Genomic DNA, 20,456 nt, shown 5'->3' on the forward strand with positions numbered 1-20,456 from the left:
CACCAACAATAAACTCGAAACCCCAAGGTTGATTGTTTATAATACACACTTCACAGATAAAAGTTAAGTCGGTGAGGGGTGGGAGAACTATACCGGAGTCTTTCAGTGACTTGCCTGCCAAGTATGGCACAGATCCTGTTTTCTTTTCCACTTTGGAAATTTACCGTTGTAATGATCAGGATTCCATCTTTACAGAAGCGTAAACTCAGGTTCAGGAAGTCTATGACCCAAGACTTAACTAGGCAAAGGGGGCTCTTTCCCTCACACTAGGCCATCTCTTGAGCTCCAAACCCCTAACTCACGATTTGACAGCGAGCAAAAAGGCCAGGGATGAAAATGTGTACAACAGTTCAAAATAAAGCCCCACCTCCCGGACCTGGCGGTCCCGGACTCCCGCTGGCAAGGCTTCCGGGCCGCGCTTCCGCACTGGCTTCCCACTCGGCACGCAGCCGCTCCTCCGCGGCCGGTCCCACGCACCGGAGAACTGCCCGCCCGCGGGCGTCGGGCACTGGCCCTTGAAACCTCACTTTCGTCCACTCCCGCGCCACGGTTCTGGCGACATCTGATTGCGTCACGTGCACTTCCGCCTGCGGCTGCGTTCTAGTCTAAAGCAGGGAAGGAAGAAGGGACGGCTGAAGGGCTGTGAGTTGGGGAAATAGCGAGGAAAGAGAAGAAATCGGGGCACTCGCGGGCGCTACGGCAGTGACCGCAGCCTTCCTCTGTCCCCGCTGTTCCCCCATTGGAGGTCGCCGTAGGCACACTTCCCTCGCTTCTTCGTACTCTTCCCCTCCGCTGAGTCTTCCGACACCCGGGTCTTCCTGTACGTCTCACCCCCCCGCCTTGCTCCCTTACGCTCCCCCCTTCCTCCCTCCCATCGCCAGGCTCCCCGCCCTTAGTATCGCGAGACGAGGTGAGAGCTGGCAGAGCGGCGGCGGCGGCTGTAGAGGTGACCGAGGCGGTGGAGGCGGAGGCGGCACCGAGCACTGTGTCGGCCCCGGTGCGGCAGAAGTCGAGGTGGAGGTAGCCCCCCCACGCCCCTCCCCCGTCCGCGCCCTCCCTTTTTCCCTGGAGATGGAGAAGGCGACGGTTCCGGTGGCGGTGGCGGCGGCGGCGGCGTCGGCGACTGAGAGAGAAGGGAGCCCCCCGGCGGCGGCGGCGACGGCGGCGGCGGGCCCCCCCTCGGCGCCGGCGGCGGCGGCGGCGGCGGAGGTCGGCGGCGGCAGCGGGATTCCCTCGGTCTCCTCTCCTCGTGGGATGGTGCGAGTCTGTGACCTGCTCCTGAAGAAGAAGCCACAGCAGCTACAGCTGCAGCAGCAGCAGCAGCAGCAGCAGCAGCAGCAACACCAGCACCACAAGGCCAAGCGAAACCGGACTTGCCGACCCCCTAGCAGCAGCGAAAGCAGCAGCGACAGCGACAACAGCGGCGGCGCTGGAGGCGGCGGCGGTGGCGGCGGCGGCGGCGGCACCAGCAGTAACAACAGCGAGGAAGAAGAGGACGACGACGACGAGGAAGAGGAGGTTTCTGAGGCAAGGGCCTGCTTTAAAGGAAGGAGGGAGGAAGGGACTGTGGAGGGTAGGGGCCAGAGGTGGGAGGGCACTGGCGGTGGGTCAGATTCCCGTGGGTTGATTTATCCTAGGTACTAGGCGTCCCCTGCCCTCTTTATTTCCCCGGCCTAATTCGTGAGGTGTGGGGCTGTGGGGGAGGGTAGTGACACGTGGGGGTGGGAGGGCCACAGAGTCCACGGAGTTGGTGGGTAGGACGTAGCCCGGGGGTGGAGGGAATTGGTTAGACTTCTTGCAACACCTGGTCGGGTCGGCCAGGGGCCGGTGGGGTCCTTTTATTTCTGGGGTGGGGTCGGCACCAAAGCGATAGGAGTAAGATAATGATGGGTGGAGGAGTCTCTTGGGGAACGACTGCAAGTTTGTCAATTTCCCGCACTTGTGAGGGTCGGGGAGCAGTTTGGGGGGAGGTTAAGTTGTAGTGGATTTAGAGCCGAGTGTGTATGTGAGAGACACGTGAGAAGCTGTACTTTTCCATAGTGTTCTGCTGCAGATTTTTTTTTTTTTTTTTTCATAATGTGGCTGCCGAAGTAACCTTCACTTCCTCCATCTTTCAAGGATTTTGCGTGAACTGATCTTATGGCCGGATACATTTATGTAAAATGCAGTGGATGAAAAATACATTTAATCCTTACATGTACATTCGCATGTATCTTCAAACGCTTCCGTAGTGAGGGAGAATTGTTAGGTTCTGTTGTTTTCCGGATGACACGGGGCAGCTGAAGTGTCTGCTTGGAGCCAGCCTTGGTTGTGGTGAGTTGGAATAGGAAGGCCTCTTGGTTTGTCCTAGTGATCTGGTTTCATAACTGTTTATAATTTTTCCTGGCTCCACAGACAGGCGGCGTTGCAGGACCTCGTTCTTCACGGAAGGCCGATAACCCAAGGGCTTAGTGAAACATACCTTGCTGACAACAAACTGAAGGGTTAGCCTTACTAGTTATCAGCTTTTTTGGTAATTCTTGGCTACTCTGACATGGAAGCTAGAACATTTTGATGTGGATAAAGAAGTAGCTTAAGGCAGCGAAGTAAAACAGCTTTACAGGCTGATTATAAGTTTAGTTATGAGAGAACAACTGAATTATGTAGAAGTGCCACTTGCCATTTATTCTCTCCCACAAACACAGAGATGAACTTGGTGCACGGCTGGTTTTTGAAAATTGCATTTATTGGATCTTGGTTTCTGTTCAAATAGAGAAATACTTTTTCAAGAGTTTGAGACTTGCATATTAGTAGAGCACCCGATTCTCTTTTACCTCAGACTGTAGGGTGTTATATAAGTAGAGATGTAACAGTTCAAGTATGTATACTGAAAAGATGGACCCTCCCTGCTCTTCCACTAACCTATTGAATTCTGTGGATGCGCTTGTACTGATGGATTAATACTTGTATTGACCTAGTTGAATGTGTCAGAATAGTTAGGCTCCAGCTGCACTTGAAACATTGAAAAGAGGGATGTGATGAGGTCCTATTGCTAATACAATCTATTGCAGTGGGTAGAATTATTCGATTGCATGGGTTCTTCACAGAGATGAGAACATTTTAGAGAAATCTAGTCCAACCCTTTTGTTTTAAAGATGAGGAAAACAAGGCTTAGAAGAAACTGGTTGTGGTGGGTAGTAGCAAAAATAGAAATCAAAGTTTTCTAATGGTTCAGACCAGTATGCTTCTTATGACAGTTTTATTTCCTTATATTCCCTTCCTGACCTCTTTCAAAAAATAGGTAGCGAATTGCATGGTAACACGATCATGCAGTTATGGGGAAAATACCAGCATTAGGATTTTAAATTCTCCAACAAAATATCAAGCTCTGGCTTAGGAACTCAATGTCAAGTTGAGTGCATTACTTACTGGAATATTATGCTATAAACTTCACATACCTAGGTAGTTTTGTCCTTTAGATTTGACCTGATAAGCAGGACTTTTAATTATTTCTTAAATCAGTAGAATAGTGTTTAAGTTTATAGGTGTGATAATTTTGTGTTGACTTTTCCTGAAAAACAGGAATGGTATATGTTGACTTGGATCAAGTAAGTTTCGTTTTTAATTTATTTTGTCTTCTGCACGGTGGTGTAAACAGTAGGTTTGTCATTTGTTTTGACGATGAGTCAAAAGATGTAAGTGTAAGAAAGTACAACCCTTAAAAATAAATCTATACGGGTACATGATGAGGGATGAGAAGAAAGAAAGGAGCACAATATGTCAACAACTGGTTGCATCTTACACCAAAATAAAAAATAAAAGAGACCTCATGGTCGCTGTATATTATAAGCTAAAGTAAACACTTCTGCAGTGTTTTTCACTTCATTACCATTTTATTGACATTGTCAGCAGAAGTTTAAATTTCTAGTGTTAGGAAATCATGTGGCTAACACTCATATTTAACTCCTTTTTCTAATTCACTTATTGGCTATACAATGAAAAATGTGCATAACGTGATCCTTGGGATTTTATTTCCATTAAAAATCACAAGGTTAAAGAGGAATATGACAGGTTATGGGTTTTGGGTATTAACCTGAAGAGATGGAGGATAGTTTAACAATATATACATTTGCTATGAAGAAACACTAGCTGGATATTTGCTATTCTACTGAAAGAGGAAAAGTTGAAAAGAAAGGAGATGTGATTTAAATAAGAGCTTTATTTGAATGTTGAAGAACAAAAATCTAACTCTTATTAAATGTTAGAACAGGTTATTGAGATTGGATTTTCTGTTCAGTATTTCAGAATAGAATAATCATGTTTTAGATAATTTGTGTAACTTTGTATATACCTGGGAACAAAGTACAAAACCAAGAGCTTCCCCGTCATTTGAGAAAAAACCTTAGATGAAAAAAGGAAAAATGTGTAATTACCTTGTCTTTTCAGTGGATAACTGACCAATATGGAAAATAGAAAGTGCTGTGATACACTTCTTTTCAAATTAGTGGACTAAATTAAATTACTAAATCAAGTGTTACAAAGAAAAAAAACTTGTTGAAATTGCAAGTGTTTATACTTAATTTCAGATTGTAATATTGCATTCTACTGAATGTTTTTAAATGTAACTTAATTGCATCAGTGTTTGCTAAAGCAGAATTCAAAGGGAAAAACTTGCTCTTAAAAGTAGGACTCATGTACAGAAGTAGCATTTTTGTGTGCATAAAATGTAATTGTAGCAGAAGTTGATCAGAATTTCCATATATTTTTATAGGTAACTTAAGGCTTTAAATTTAAGGGACAAACCTAGCAAACAAATTTTAGATAAAGAGAGCCAGTAAATAAATTAATACTGACTTAATTTCGAAAGGATTTGGGAGAATCTGTTTCTTGACATGAAAGAATTAGGGCTGAAAATGAGAGAGAAATCTATTTCAGAAGTAGCTTGTGTTTCCACAAGTTCACTTCCAAATTCTTTTTTTCTTTGTGTTTTAATGGAAAAATGCCATCCAAGTTCCTCTGTTGTAATGGTAGAATTCCAAATAGCCCAGAGAAGCTTACTTGTTTCCAATTTCATATCTTAATTGATGAAACAGTATTTGTAAACTAGATGTTAGACTCTTTGAAGCAATAATTGTGTCCTAATTATTTGGTCTTCTATTCTGCTTAGTTCTTGATTAAAGAAAAAAAAAAATTTCCATGAATTCATTTAGGAAATCAAGAGAAAGAACAGTGTTCCTTCTTTCTTGGATACAGGGCTGCTGAATAGTTGAAGTTTGAATTTCAACATCTTTCAGTTACTTAATTACTTCTCTTAGTGATGATGATCCTCCATAGGTATTTGAGGGAAAGCCATTTAAACTAATAGACATTGATTATTGGATGTCTCGTTAAGTACCTTAAGCCATCTAGATATGTTTTTTTTTTTAATATAATAAAAACAATTATTTATTCAGTGCCTATCATGTGTCAAGTCTAACTTATAACTTAATGGTTGAGCATGACCTGGAGCTTGTATTCAAATCTTTGATCCATCCCCTTGGTCTTGGGCAAGTTACTCAACCTCTCTCCACCTCACTTTTCTTGTATATAAATTGTGATAATAATACTTCCTACCTTATAACATTGCTATGAGATTTAAATGAATTAATACAATTTTCCTGTATTCTTATTTTACCATAACCCTATATGAAATAGATGCCATTGTATTTGTTTCATTATTTAGTAAACGGTTGGAGTTCCTACTACATGCCAAGCATTTTTGCTGTACTGGGTAGACAATGGTGAGCAAAGCTGTCTTAACACACACTGATTTGAAAATGTACAGTGATTAAATATAGATTTGGGGAGGTATAAGAGTGGCATTAAATGGTTACATATATATTCTGAATAGTTTCAGAAGTAAAGAAATATTAAAGGGGATATTTATTTTAGAGGCAAAGATACTAGTTTAGAAGGGTTTTAGGTAACTTCACTGGTGTGGCAGAGCTAGCCGCCGATTCGTGGTAGAGTGGGGCTTAACCTGTATCGGTTTGATTCAGACTTGCTCATTCATTCACTCATTCACATGCTTTGTTATGCCGTATGATGTTGAGTGTAAAGTAACGTTTTTGATGTTGGCATTTCAGATAATTTTAAGATAACTTTGGATAGTATAGAGTAATATACTTTTTGGCAATAAGGCCACCATTGAAGACAAGTTGACTGTCCCGAGTTTTTCTTTCCTTTTCTTGTTCTGAAAAACTTACTAAAAAAAAATTAAAGAAAGAAATAAAGAAATACAGCAAAGTCCAGATATATATACCCACAACCTAGAATTAACAGTTGTTAACAAAATGAAACTTGATAGTGAAAATTACCCTTTTTAGAGGAAGTCTGTTGCTTCTCCCTGACTCTCAAGATCTTTACTTTTAAGATTATCTTCCTTCATTACACTAAAAAAAATTCCATTTTAAATAGCAGTTGCTAACTTGTGGTCTTGATAGGCGATGAATACCCTGAAATTAAACACAAGATTTGTTGAAAGTGCTTATAATTTTTTTTCCCTCTCTACCTCCGTTGTATGTGTGCAAAAGAGGTCTGTGACTACCTCCCCCCTCTCTCCCATCATGTTATTTTGAAACTTTATCACTGCAATGGTAGTGGGGAATCAGGCTGGCATTTGTGTAAATGGATAGTTTGTAATTGGGAAACTTTCTGATACTGTGGTAACAAAGAAGGCCTATTTGTGTAGTGAAGTAGGGGAGTCCAAGATTTAGCTGTTCTTCCTGGTAAACTGGCCCTATACTTACCCTCTCTTCTCTTAAATTGTTATATTTTGTCTTAATTGATGAAGCAGTTTTCATCTAGTCTGCTATGGACTATTAGATCTGAAGACAGAAACTTTGTCTTACACATCTTTATATCTCCTACTGCCTGTACTATGTGTATTCCTTAAGTCTTAACTTCTTCTGCTAGATTTTCATGAAGTCAGATCTCTGAAGTAAAAGTGATACATAAATATTACTTCTTCAGCCACTGCTCTGGAAATATGTGGTACCTCACTTCTTAAGGTATCCAAACTTGGTTGTAGCTCTATGGTGGACCTCTGTCCGATGTTTTTATTGGACGCTATTCAATTTAACCCAGTCATCGTTAAACCTCACCAATCTAATTGGAGTATTGTAAAATTTTTCATTGTTGAATAATCATCAAAGCAGCACATTGTGGCTCCTAGAAATTCACTAGACTGTTCATTAGACTGCTTCTACTGGCATCCAGTTGACTAGGAGGTTGATTTTTTTTTTTTTTTCTTTTTTGGATTGGGGGGTGTGGTGTTCTTGAGGCAGTGTATTTGCATTTATAACAGTATCCTACATTTTTATAAAAATAATTTACTGGGTTAGGGGATGTGCATATAGTGAACTTCCTTATAATTTTTCCCTACTTGACCATATATGAAAAGGTGTTTTTACTTCACAACGGTGTATAAAGTAGTGCCTGCTATTAGGGCCAATAGGGGGCACCAGTATTCTTGGTAAACTATGCCAAATCTAACTTCTTTAATCATTCACCTTCTGGAAAAAGCAAGTATGTTAGGGAATTCAGGTAATGGATAAATATGAATGCACTTCTGGTCCCTGGAACCTTTCCTGTCTGGTAGAGTTATGCTTATCCACTTGCAATCCAGAAGCAAAATACCCTTTCTGACTTATGGTGCTTAACTTGTTATTTTATTTTATTTTTAAAGAAACTGTCTTATCCAGTCATGAGCGGAAGTGGAATTGTGGAGCAGTATAGTTATCACTTATCTGATTTATATTTTGGGATTTTAATTTTTAAAAGCAGCACATTGAATTTTATTTTCAACAAGAATGCTGTGAAACTTAAAATTAATATAGACCTGATTATTGAAAGCAAAACTGAAGTTGCTTTCTGTCATCCTGCAGAACTCATGCTAGAGAGTGACATTTTAAATTTACTTTTGAATGAGACTAGAGATAAAAGAGGGTCGGGTGGAAAAAATTTAAAAATCACAGTACTTAAGGAATTCATTTTGTAGCCAATATTAACTTAGTTTCTTAATAAAACAAGTTTGATATGTATGATGCAGTCTCTCTCCAAGCGTGCAGATAGATCATACTGAATTGTGGTGATGGGAATAAACAGCAAGACTGTTGGGAATAGATGGAAAACTTTAAATAGGTTTTTTGAGTCATGGATAAAAAATGTTCTCTTTTGGGTAAATGATCTGGAAAAAAAGTTAATCATTATAATAAATAAGATTAAGGTATTGGAGATAGACAAAATCATAATCCTTATTTAAATAATGCTATAATACAGCTATTCAAAATTGGTTTTATATATATATATATATATATATATATATATATATATATATATATTTCTGCCTGCTGTACCATGAAAATGAGCACTAAAACTAGGGAAGTTTTAGAGAGAAGTAGTTTAAAAGTGATTGGGGGTTTAGGGATGGAAACCATGAATAAGGAGGACTGCATATAATACTTAATTATATTCTTATTGCTTGGTAATTAATGTTCAAATTAACCAATTACTCAGACTGAATCATAACGTAGAGAAAAAGGTGAGGTGTATTAAGATACTGATATTTCAGTTTTGAAAATAAGTGAAGTCCTCATTTCTCATTTCTTGAGATTATTTGAAAGTACAGTGTAGACATGACAAATTTATGAAACTAGTCTATAGCTATGCATCTCTAGCAGGGCATGTCCCTTTCCTAGGCTGTCATTTGGTCTCATTTAATCTTCTATTTTGTTTATCATCCCACCCCCTCAAAAAAAAAATCCCCCTAGAAAAGTAATAAAAATAATTTTTAAAAACCTATTGTAAAATTAATTATTGATCTGAGTTTTTCCTCATGGATTGTCTTTTAATTAAAGAATCTTGGAAAAATATTTGAGTCTTTGGAAAAATTGGTTTCATCAGTTTTGAATTTGGAATAAATAGCATGGAGTTCTATTTTCCTTTTTCTCTCCTATCACCCTAAACATGAAACCTGAGAAGAAAAGGAAGTCTTCCTGTTTGTCAGGTCTATTTCCAGTTCAGTCTTTGACACCATTATTATCTGTCTTTTCTGTGCCATGTTTCCTTCTTATTACAAGTTAATAACAATAATAGTTCTGTTGCAGAGCCTCTGACTGTATAGCTTTTGCTAGTGACAGATGCAATGTAAGAGTTAATTCTTTACTTGACAGACATAAATACTATTTCCTATCTGTGGCTGTTTTCAGTATATAATAATTTCAGTCATTTCCCTCTCAGTGAATTTGAAAAAGTTAATACATTTAAAATCATAGCTGTATGTGTTGAGTTCAGTGATTTTATACATACTGTCTTTAGTAAAGCTTTTAAACTTAATGTATATCAAAACTAGAACAGTGATGGAATTGTTTTTTATGATTTTTAGAAGATATGTCACTACTAGTATACCTTTCTAACTAAATTTATTTAAGAAGCATTATTGACATCCAGCAAAGTTGCTTAGGGATTATGAGGGTTTTGAAGAAACTGAGACAGTATTTCTAGCTTTATACAATTTAAATCTTGTTGAGATAAAATAATAATAATTTTAAACTATGAAGATGATTTTAATCCTGTGTAGCTACTTTATTTGGGAGTGTATGTTTTCAGTGTAACTGTGTTTAGAATTTGGTCTCTTTTTAGGGATTGTTTTGTTTTTGAATACTGGAAGGGTGTGCTCTGTATCTTTTAAGAGTGTCTTTTGAAATGCTTGATAATTTTTGATATCTTTTTGTTTTTTTGTAAGTCGAGGTCTGTATGTGATATGTTCTAGAGAGTCCTTGACCATAAATTACACCAAAGGATTATCCATTCTAATTTTTATCCTGAAGATTTTGTAGTAAGAAAAAAGGTAGCTATATATTAATATACTTGTTGTTGCTACAGTAGGTATGTGTTAAAATATGAGAAATTGAGGTGTAGGGCAGTGGTAGGGCGCAGTGTTAAATAGCTTTTAAATTTGATTTTAAATGAAGTGTTTCTGTTAAATATTATTAATTAAATGTACATATGTATAGAAACATATACCTACATAATTAGGAAAATTGACAAAATCAAAAAGATCCAAAGCATGCAAAAATGACCTAATAATCCTACTGTCCAGAATTAATCATTATTATTTGAAATTGTCCTTTCATTCTTTTTCCTTGGTATGTTTAATCAGATTATCACACAGAGCAGAACTGTCACTAGAAATTTTGTCTGCTAAAATTTTCATTGATGAGCATTCTTAAAATGTATCAGTTGAAGAGATGAGTCCAGATAATGATTATACATTGATTTAACTATGAAAATTAATGAATGCATTCATACTTCTAAAAATGAGTCTTCTAATACATAAAGGTTTTGTCCCACTCTTTGTCAATGTAAATGCTGGTAACAGGTTGGTGAGTATCAAATGTTAGGCTGGCTTTCTTGGTGGAAGAGAGTGTGTGTGTGTGTGTGCCTGAGAGTACATTAGGATTTGCCTCATTGTTCTCATTGATTATGAATGTGCATAATTCACTTGATTTTTATGTTGGTAGACATTTAGGTTTTTTGAATACACTGCTATTGCACATACAGTGCTGAAATGACCATTCTTTTACAGTATTTTTGAGTATTAAAAATATTTCTTTGAGATGGATTCCTGGAAATGGAATTACTGGACCAGAGGTTATTATGCCTATGTTAAATCTGATGAACACTCCCAAGTTTTACTTCCATCAACAGTGTATAAGAATGCTGTTAGACATGGCCACTCTTATTAGTTTATAAAATCTTTTAACGACAGTGTTTTATCTGTTTTCATTTTTCTGATTACTTGTGATGTTGAGTAAATTTTTCTGTTTATCTTTTATTTCGATTTCTTTTGAAAATTTACTGTTTTATCCTTTATTGTTAGAGTTGTCATTTTGTTACTGATTTGTTGGTGCTATTTATATTTATGGGTACTAATTCTTTACAGTGTTGTTACATGTATTCTCTATCTCTTTACAGTATTTTCATGATGTAGGAAAATGTTTATTTTTGTATAGGAAAATGAATTATTCTTTGATGACTTCTGGAGACCCTCACCCCAGTTTTTTTAAAAAAAGCATTTAGAAATATTTTTCAAAGATATATTGATTTCTTTTTGAATGTAGTGATTTAATTGTTGTGTTCATTTCTTATTTACTCTCTTCAGTAGCATTTGACCTTGTGGATCCATTCTTGCCTTTTAAAAAAAGGTCTACCCTCTTTGCTTTTATAATACCACCCTCTCCTGTTTCTTTACTAGTTGCTTTTTGTTCTTTCTTCCTCCTGCTTCCCTCACTCTATATCCTTTGATTATTTTGCCTCATTGCTGAGTTCTGGGCCCTTTTCCATCTTGTTATCTGGACTCACTTTTTAGATGATTTTATCTAGTCTAGTGTCTTTATATACTCATTTGCTAGTGACTTTCAAGCGTAATTCTCCAGTTTAATCCTTTCTTTTTGAGTACCAGGCTGACTCTCTGGCCACCCAACATTTGTACCATCTTTTCTTCCAGCACAATCCTCTTCCCTCTCAAGAGAATCAATCCAAAGTCCTATCCAGTACTCACAGAGCTCAAAATGAGGAATATCCACATAATGTTTTGCCTCCTAATTCAGTGCAGTAGTCTGTAAAATAGTAAACAATGTATCTGTCCCTCTTTTACCCAACCCACTGTACAGTTGTGAATAGGTAGAGGATAATAAAAGCTGCTTTGGAGAAGGGATGAATAGAAAGTAGACAGCAGTCATTGGTCTATATTAATAACTGAAATTCTTCTGGACAGGAGAATACTTTGCTCTGGCAACTATGTAAATTCCTTGGTTAAACTCTGATTTAGCTCTATGGGGGAATTGCCCTTTTGACAATTATGTGTGCCCTTGGCTTTGTTCTTAGGTAATTCTTCCTTGTTTGTTATCTTCTTTTGCCATATCTGAAGTAATAGGCACTTGAGAATATGACATTGCTAAGAATTGCACAACTTTTGTAGCTCCCTACCAGTTGGTATAGATTAGGAGTTGCAGGGTTAAAGTTCAGTCATAGGTTTGTATAGGCCATTAATATAGTTTGGTGGTAATACTCTTAAAAATGCTTCATAGATTTCTATTGTCAGTACCATGTGAGAATAACTATAGCAAGATCTCTTTTATGTTATAATTTTTGAAAATCTACTCATTCTCTCTTTTACTAGTCTCTGTGTTAGGCCTGTTTCTTCTCTCCCTCTCTCTCTGTCTCTCTGTCTCTGTGTGTGTGTGTGTGTGTGTGTGTGTGCGCGCGTGTGCGTGCTACCTCCCTATCTTGAGGGCATGTGAAATAATAGGCTTGGATGGTTTTTCAGGTAGGGTTTAACACAGAATAAGCAGGAGATTTATAATAAGATAGAAAGTTAGGTATGTACTAAGGGGGCTGACTAAGCAAGACCAGTTTGTAAAGCGGGACAATCTCAGGCAGGTTGAAACCCAATGGCCATATGCTGTTCTTCATAGACAGTCCGGAAAGGAGGATTCAGGAAGGGAGAGTAGTTGTAGACTTAGCTGCTGTTTGAAGTCTTATTTGCCAGGAAAAACCCATTCTCTTTAAGAGTTGGACTAGGTCAAGCTCAGTAAGGATGATCACCCTACACTAGTAAAGTCAACTGATTAGGGATTTTAAATACATCTGCAAAATCTCCCCACAACACCTGGATTTGTTTTTGAATAACTGAGAGATGGTATTTACAAAATGGCTGCTGCCCTCCTCTCCTTTTAGATTAGCCTAACCAAGTTGACACACAGAAAACCATCAAGGGTGGGAAAGCAACACTATTAACCTGATGAAATTTGTTACTATCTGGCAGAGAACCATGGAGGTCACAAAGTATCCATGTATTTGGTACAGAGAAGCAGCTGCCTTTCCCAACCTGTGAGGTCTCAAATTACTGGACTCTTAATTGGTTAGAGTTTGCTACTGAGTGGCATAGTTCTTATGTCTGTTTCTTCTTGCAGACCACCTTATTTTTAGTTGAGTTGGTCTTTCTGGTTGTTCTTTAAACAGCTAACACACACCAGTGTTCTGAGCTTTCCTAATTGATTTACTTAGAACTACACATTTGATAGTCATGTGATATGCCTTCCAGGCAAGAGTTTTACTAAATGTTTTGCTGTTGTATATTGTTAACTTTCTATCCGGAGTTATGTTTCTTTGCTGTCTGTTCTCTAAGTCTTATCAGAGTTTAGAGAATGTGTTATAGTAGCACTCCACTTCTAATTTATTCTGTTAGTTAAGGTATAGTGAACAGACAGACTTTAAAACACATGTGGTTCAAGCAAGATAGATTATGTGATACTCTGGTGGTACAGTCCTCAGGTCACATGTAAATCTTCAGTTTCTACTGTTTTGTTACACCACCCCTTAACTTGTGTTGTTATGTGGCCAGTACAGCTGAGGGTCTGGATTTTTAATTTTATTAAATTTTAATTAGTCATGTGTGGCTGGTGACTACCATATTGGACAGTGCTGGTGTAGAACATTTTCATCATCACCCAAAGTTTTGTTGGTCAGCTTTGCCTTAGGGTGTTAACTTCATCTACAAGGTCTAATCTGGCTCACCAGCACCACATCTATTTTTCAGAATATTTGAACTGTGTTCCCTCAAAATTCATGTTGAAGAGCCAAACCCCAGAGTGTCAGAATGTGACTGTATGTTGAGGTAGAGCCTTTAAAAGGTAGTTACGGTTAAATCAGGTGAAGTGGGTGGGCCATAATCCAATCTGACTGGTGTCCTTATAAGAGGAAATTTTGACACCAGGGTTGTGTGCTCACAGAGATGAGGCCATATGAAGAACATATTGAGAAGGTGGCGATCTACAAGCCAAAAAGAGAGTCCCAGAAGAAACCAAACCTGATGCCTTCTTGATCTTGGACCCTCAAGAACCATGAAAACAAATTTCTGTTGTTTAAGCCACTTAGTCTGTGGTATTTTGTAGGGCGGTCCTAGCAAACTAATACACAGCCCATGAGAAATAAGAAACAGAAAGGTGGGCACAGATAACTTCCTTTTAAGGAATTGACCAAGAAATTGTAAGCATTACTTCCTGTTATTAATGGACCAAAGCTTAGTTATATGTCCATAGCTAAGACCTTGTTTTGCTTATGTGGCCCTTATACTGAGATGTAGCTTGAGAAATATTTTAACGAAAGAAGGAAAGTGTGCATATGGAGGGATAATGTCTTATATAATTCTAGGATTACACTGTTCTTATGGCTAATGATACCAGAAAAAATTACTCCACATTTCTGCAACAGACTTGTTGGCCTGCCTTGGCCTAGTGCCCATTCCTGAACCAGCCACGCTGTCAGTAAGGAAGAAGATGCTTTGTTCAGGCCTGTGTGTTATGTGTTGTTAAGTTGGTTCTGACTCCTGGTGATCCTATGTGTGAATGAGTGACGGCCACAATGCCCTTTTTTCCTCAGCTCTGCTCAGCTCCTATAGGCTTACTCCTGTGGCTTCTTTTATGAAGCCAATCCATTTCATTTTATATTTGGTTAAGAGGTGGACTAGGAGAGGTCATCTCTACTTGGTCTTCATGGAATGGTTTCCCAAAGAAAGAGTTTTTCTGTTGCCAACATGTGAGGTTGGGAAGTGGGAAGGGAAAGGGTATTGGACATAAGACCTCCAAAGTATAACTTGAAATTTCCCACCTCTCCATCTTAGCTACCTTCACCGTAGCCCAGGCTCTTATTATCTTGGATATTATAGTAACCTCCTAGTTTGATCTAGCTCTCTTCTGTCTCTTTATATTTCATTCATTTTTGCTGCAGCTACAAGGATAATTGCTCTTAGAATAAAACCCAGAGTCCTAACCTAGCCTAAGACTTTGTATGGCTTGTTCTTTTTATTGTTCTACCCTTATTTTTTATCTCTTTCAGTTCATTTGCTATATTTTAGGCACACTGACCTTTCTGCTCTTAGAGCATGCAGACTTTCTCACTTGGGATCTTTTTACTGTCCTCTGTGGTGTTCTTTCCTTGGTTCTTTGCTTCTCATCTTTTAGGTTTCAAGTTAGATATCCTTTTTTTCCCCAGGGTTGTTGGAATAAACTGACCCCCCCCCCCCCCCCCCACCATCTTTCCTCTTCTTCACTTGCCTTTGTAGTTTTTGCCTGTAACTGGGTAAGTTTAACTGGCATGAGAACCACAAGACCCTGTTGGTCTTTGACCAAGCTATAATGGTATTAAATAGTTTAGTGGACTCTTACCTGTTTTTTAGCACTGAAAGAGGGATTTGTGGGTGGTGGGAGTAGGGGAATTTGAGTGTTGAACTTTCTCAGATTATTCCTAACAGCCATTTGTTTATTTCTATGTCTACACCAATTTTAGTTATTAGAACCATTAGAAATTGCCTGCTTTGTACCTCATAAGTCACCAGATATCTGTGATTTCATGTGGTTCCCCTAATATGTGAGCGCCCTTTGATGTGTTAGAAGGCACTTCTCCCTCATTGATCTTCTTTGCCAAGAGTTTTGGATATTGTGTGTTTAACTTTTCAGGTGTCTTTTGTAAACTGCTGTAAAATATGCCTCTTGAGATTTCGATTGGATTTAAATTAAAATTTGGAATAATTGGAGGAGAAATAGATATGTAACACTGAGCGTTCTCATCCAGAAATATGGCATGCTTCTTTTTTTTCATGCCCTTTATTTGTCTTTATTGAAATTTTATAGTTTTCATATAGAATTTACACATTTCTTATAGAGTTCAATCAGGATTATTTTGTAATTCTTATTGCTATTATGAATGGTATTTTTTTTCTTCCATTACACTTTCTAATTAGTTATATTTGTAGTATAGGAACCTATTGGTCTTGTGTATACAGCCACTAAACTGAATTCTCATGTTAAGTGAGTTTATTCTGTGTCTTTTCTGACTAAACTGTTGTATTGATGTCAGTAAATGATTTTGTCTTGTTTTTTTTCAACATTTATACCTCTTGTTTTTCTCCTATTGCGTCAGTTTTGAACACTCCATAAATGCTGAATAAAAGTGGCAATAGAGGCTGTCTTTTTTTCCTTTGTTTTAATGCTTGTGCTGTTGTGTCACTATTAAGTGTTCTGTAGTAATTTAGTATATCTCTATTAGCTTACTGTGTTTTATCAGAAGTACCTACTGCATTTTATCAAATTCATTTTTGGCATCTGTTGAAATCATTATTTCTCTCCTTGCCCCTGTGGTCTATTCATATTTCCTTACATCAGTCTTGTAAAGATTTGTGCTTAATAGAGTCAGTTTATATGCATCCTATTTCCTTTTACTTTTACATGTTATATTTTTAACCATATTTGCCACTGAGAATTTAGAAAGGAATTTGATCAGGTGCTTTATCTGATTTCTCTATAGTTTAGAAATTTGTAAGCGGTTTATATAATTTGGTGTGTGCCTCTTATTTTTTAATAATTAAAAAATTAATTGTGGTAAACAACATACAAAAATTAACATTTTAAACATTTAAATGTACAGTTCAATAGTATTAAGTATATTCATATTGTTGTGCAACATCTCCAGAACATTTTCTCTTGCAAAACTGAAACTTGATACCCACTGAACAACTCCTTTTCCCCAGTTCCTGGCAGCCATCTTTCTACTCTTTGTTTCTGTGAATTTGATTACTTTAGGTATGTCATACACGTGTCATCATACAGTATTTGTCTTTTTGTGACTGGCTTATTTTCACCTAGAATAATGTCCTTAAGATTAATCTTAAGTAGGCTGATGTTGGACTTGGACATTTGTATAATACTTGTATTATTAGGGCAGGACCTGTGAACTCTATGGATGTGTTTCAGTTCTCTTGCATTATCATTCCAATGTTCTTTAGTTTTGTTTCCATGTTTTTAAAATATATTTCAGATAAACTAAAAATAATTTAAAACTGACACAGTTGCTATTCAGGAAGTGCTTGAATAAAATAGAAGAGCTACTGTAAGACCTGGGGAGAATGAGCTTTAATTCTGTTGTGGGGATGACAGATCTTTGAAATCAAACCTGTGCAAAGGATGCGGCGATGATACTAAACTATGACTGGTATTTTATTTCTGCTTATTTAACATTTTTATGTGGGAGGAATCTTAAAGGGAGATTGCATTTTTTCTGTTTTTATTAAACATGTAGTACATGTAAATGTAAAAATTTAAACAGAAGAAGAAAAGCAATATGAATTGAAAATCTCTTATTTTTTATCCCAAGGTATAAATTTTAAGGGCACATAATTTCATGCCCCTTTTTTGTGTGTGTTTTCACATATATTCACATGTGTATTTATCTAAACTAATTTGTTTTGCATAAATGGAGTTATGATAAAAATATTCTGAAGGTTTCTTTTTAAGTTAATAGTTCATTATAGACCCTGCTCATATAAATAAATACCCGTATAGTTCATCTTAGTAATGGCTGTGGAGTATTCCCTTGTCATGTATCATGAATTCCTTTGTTTTAGCCAGTGTTTGTTGCCAGTGTTTTTTTGGTTGTGTTCAGTGTTCTGCCATTACAAATAATAATACAGTGGACTCTTTCTGACATATATCTGTGTATGCGTTTCTATATCTTGATAAGACATATTTCACTGATGAAAGTGGTAGACCAAAGGTGGGTGGGTCTGTTGTTGTAATTCCCATTTTATTATTTGTGTCAATACTATGTGTGTTTATTTTTTTTAACTACAGTGGTTTTGTAGTGATTTCGGATGTGCTAGGTGTGATGTCAGCTTTCTAGCCTATTAATCTATTTTATCTGAATGTTACTCTCTTTTGGCTGCTAATTTGTCCATAAAGTACCAGATAAAAAATATTTTATTCTCCGGGGTGTTCATAACACTTAGCACATTGGATAATTATAACCTCAATAACTAATATTAATAACTAATATTTTCATAAATGCTTACTATAGGCTAGGCGAGTTATAATTGCTTTACATATAGTGTGTCATTTAATTTTACGACAGCTCTAAGGTAGATAATAATATTATCTACATTTTATAATTAAAAAATCAAGCCAAAAAATAACTCGCTCAAGGTCACAGAAATGATGAAAATGAAATAAAATATGGTAAAGAAACTAAATAGAGCAAAGAGTAGAATAGCAGTCAATAGGGGGGAGGGGAGAGGGAGAGAAGGGGGAAAAGTAAGGGAAGGGTTTAGTCAAAGAACCTGTATAAGTGACTCATGGACATGGACAACGTGGAGGGATATGATTGTGGGAGAGTGGGTGGTTGGGTGGGGGAGAGAAATGGGGGAAAATGGGACCACTGTAATTGAAAAACCAAAAATAAAAAAAAAAATTAAAAAAAAAAGAAATAAAATATGGGCAGTCTCACATCAAAGTCTTCTTTTTTAACTCCTGTAACCCACTGCCTCCTTTCTATTCTTTATGGCCTCCCTAATAATTGCTCAAGAAATATGTTTTATGTGAGTTGTAGAGCTCACTAGCTCAGTTGATCTTGTTTCTAGGTTCTCATTATAGATCTTTGTGAATGACATCTTAGTCTCATTCAGGACCTGCCTCTAAATCATTACACTTAAGTATTGTAGTAATAGTCCAGTTACATTTTCAGAGTTGGTTAGAACTTCAGGTTATAAGACAACTCCCCTTCCCCAAAAATGACTTGATCAGAGTGTAACTGGTTAATGTTACTCTGTTCTGTTGTGTCTTGTTTTCTTGATTCTATCCATTCTGGGAAAAATTCATGTGGTTGATCTTGAAGCAGATTTCATAGTATACTATTGACCTTTTCTGGAACATTCAATCCAAGTACATATCTTCTGGTTGGCCTCTTTTATAGTAAGTTCTCAAAATGTGAAGTGAGAAGAATGCAGTTTTAGACCCTGTTACATCTCTTAATGCATGCTGTCAAAGAAGTATGATATGCAAGCTAAATCTCAGATCCTCACATAAAAGGGACATGAGAATACCTTCTTTTGGTATTCTTATAATGTATGTAAAACATTTGTAAACTATAAGGGTCTCTAAAATTTTAGCTAAATACTAGCTGTTAAAACTGAACTATGAGGAAAAATGAGAGTTTTGTGAAAATGGGATTACTGACTAGTGAGATAAGATGTTTGGCTATTTAAAAAATATATAATTAGAAATATGTAATTTCAAAAAATATAGTTTTTTTCTTCCGTTTAATTTGAAATTTTTTTTTGGAATTCATAGATTGCCAATAAGTTTCTTCAGCTGTAATTTTGCATTTGGGTAACTTTATTTTAGGTGGAATTGATGTTAGCTTAAGGAGTGGGATTCTGTAATGAAGATTTCACAGATGATAGTTAAATGGGACAAATGCTCTTTTAGGATTATATTCTGGGTTTATTAGATCTTTAGTATATAAATAGAATATTTAAATTGTCCCAGAATTTAAAAATGTATAGTACTTTATCATACTGTTAAAGGACAGATAAGATTGATGGGGAGAAAGGTAAATATTTTTATCTTTTTCTGGAATTATGGAGCAAACCATTTTTCTGTGACTTCTCTACTATAGGCTTAGCAGATGATTCTGTGGTTCTAGATAAAATGGCAAAGTATCAAATCAGAGATTTGACCACGCACTTTTCTAAATCTCGAGATTTTTAAAACATCCCTAACTTGCTGTGGATTGCTTTTGCTTGTACTTTTTCTACCTTTCTTTTCTTACTCTGCCACCATATAATCACCTCACAGTATAAATTCTCTATTGTTCAACCCAGCTTTCTGGCTCCAACCCAAACTCTAGTACCCGAGTTCTCTTGACTAGATCCAAGTACTGGAATATGTTTTAAGTTGTACCTTAGTATGTGGGAGGTCTTACATATTTTAGCCTATCATCAGATCCTTGTCTTCTCTGCCAAGACTTAAAATACATGAGCTTGGTATTAGCAGCTTTTTGTCTTATATGCATGAACAACTTTGTTTTGCATTTCATGGAGTCCAAAGAACACCTTTGCTTGAAAGAGGACCCATTCATTGGCTTTGGCAGCCTTGAACATTAATAAGGTTCATTCATCTTAATCAAATACTAAGGTCCTCCTGACCTCACTATCAGAAGCAGAATTTTCCCTGAAAATCTTAAATACCAATTAGGAAGAAGAGTCAGATTCCAATTTCATTAAACCCTAGGCATGTGAGTGCTTCTCAATTTCTGTGCCTGACATAAAATTACATTCCATTATGAAGTGATTCATTGCCTTTGTTTTTCTGTCCTTATCAATATTTCTCCTGGAAAAAGGATTACATGGAAAGAAGTTGAAATCAACTTGGGAAACTTACTTTTGAATCCTGCTTTAATAATGTGTGACTTTGAAAAGTGACTACTTAACCTCATTTTCTTCATTCATGTTGGTGCTAATAATATTTTTCTGAGTTTTTCTAAAGAACAGAGATATCTTTATATCTAGTATACTACTGTCTTATATGTTGGAGGTGTTTATTCAT

General features: G+C 37.0%; 1 protein-coding gene across 4 annotated transcripts in view; it reads left to right on the plus strand.

The window, feature by feature from the left end:
* Positions 1 to 604: 604 nt before the first annotated feature.
* Positions 605 to 20,456, plus strand: part of ANKRD17 (ankyrin repeat domain 17) — a 150,750-nt gene continuing 130,898 nt past the window's right edge. Inside the window, exons 1-2 of one of the 4 annotated variants that reach the window (XM_090266774.1) lie at positions 605 to 642; positions 882 to 1,527. In XM_090266774.1, coding sequence (XP_090122900.1) covers positions 1,072 to 1,527 — 456 coding nt within the window. In that variant the 5' untranslated portion in view covers positions 605 to 642; positions 882 to 1,071. Of the gene's footprint in view, positions 1,528 to 20,456 lie in introns of all 4 variants that reach the window. The other 3 variants (XM_090266776.1, XM_090266777.1, XM_090266775.1) reach the window with 3 other exon arrangements.

The sequence above is a fragment of the Furipterus horrens genome, unplaced genomic scaffold (assembly GCF_987537825.1).
Source record: "Furipterus horrens unplaced genomic scaffold, mFurHor1.1.pri manual_scaffold_2, whole genome shotgun sequence".
NCBI lineage: Eukaryota > Metazoa > Chordata > Mammalia > Chiroptera > Furipteridae > Furipterus > Furipterus horrens.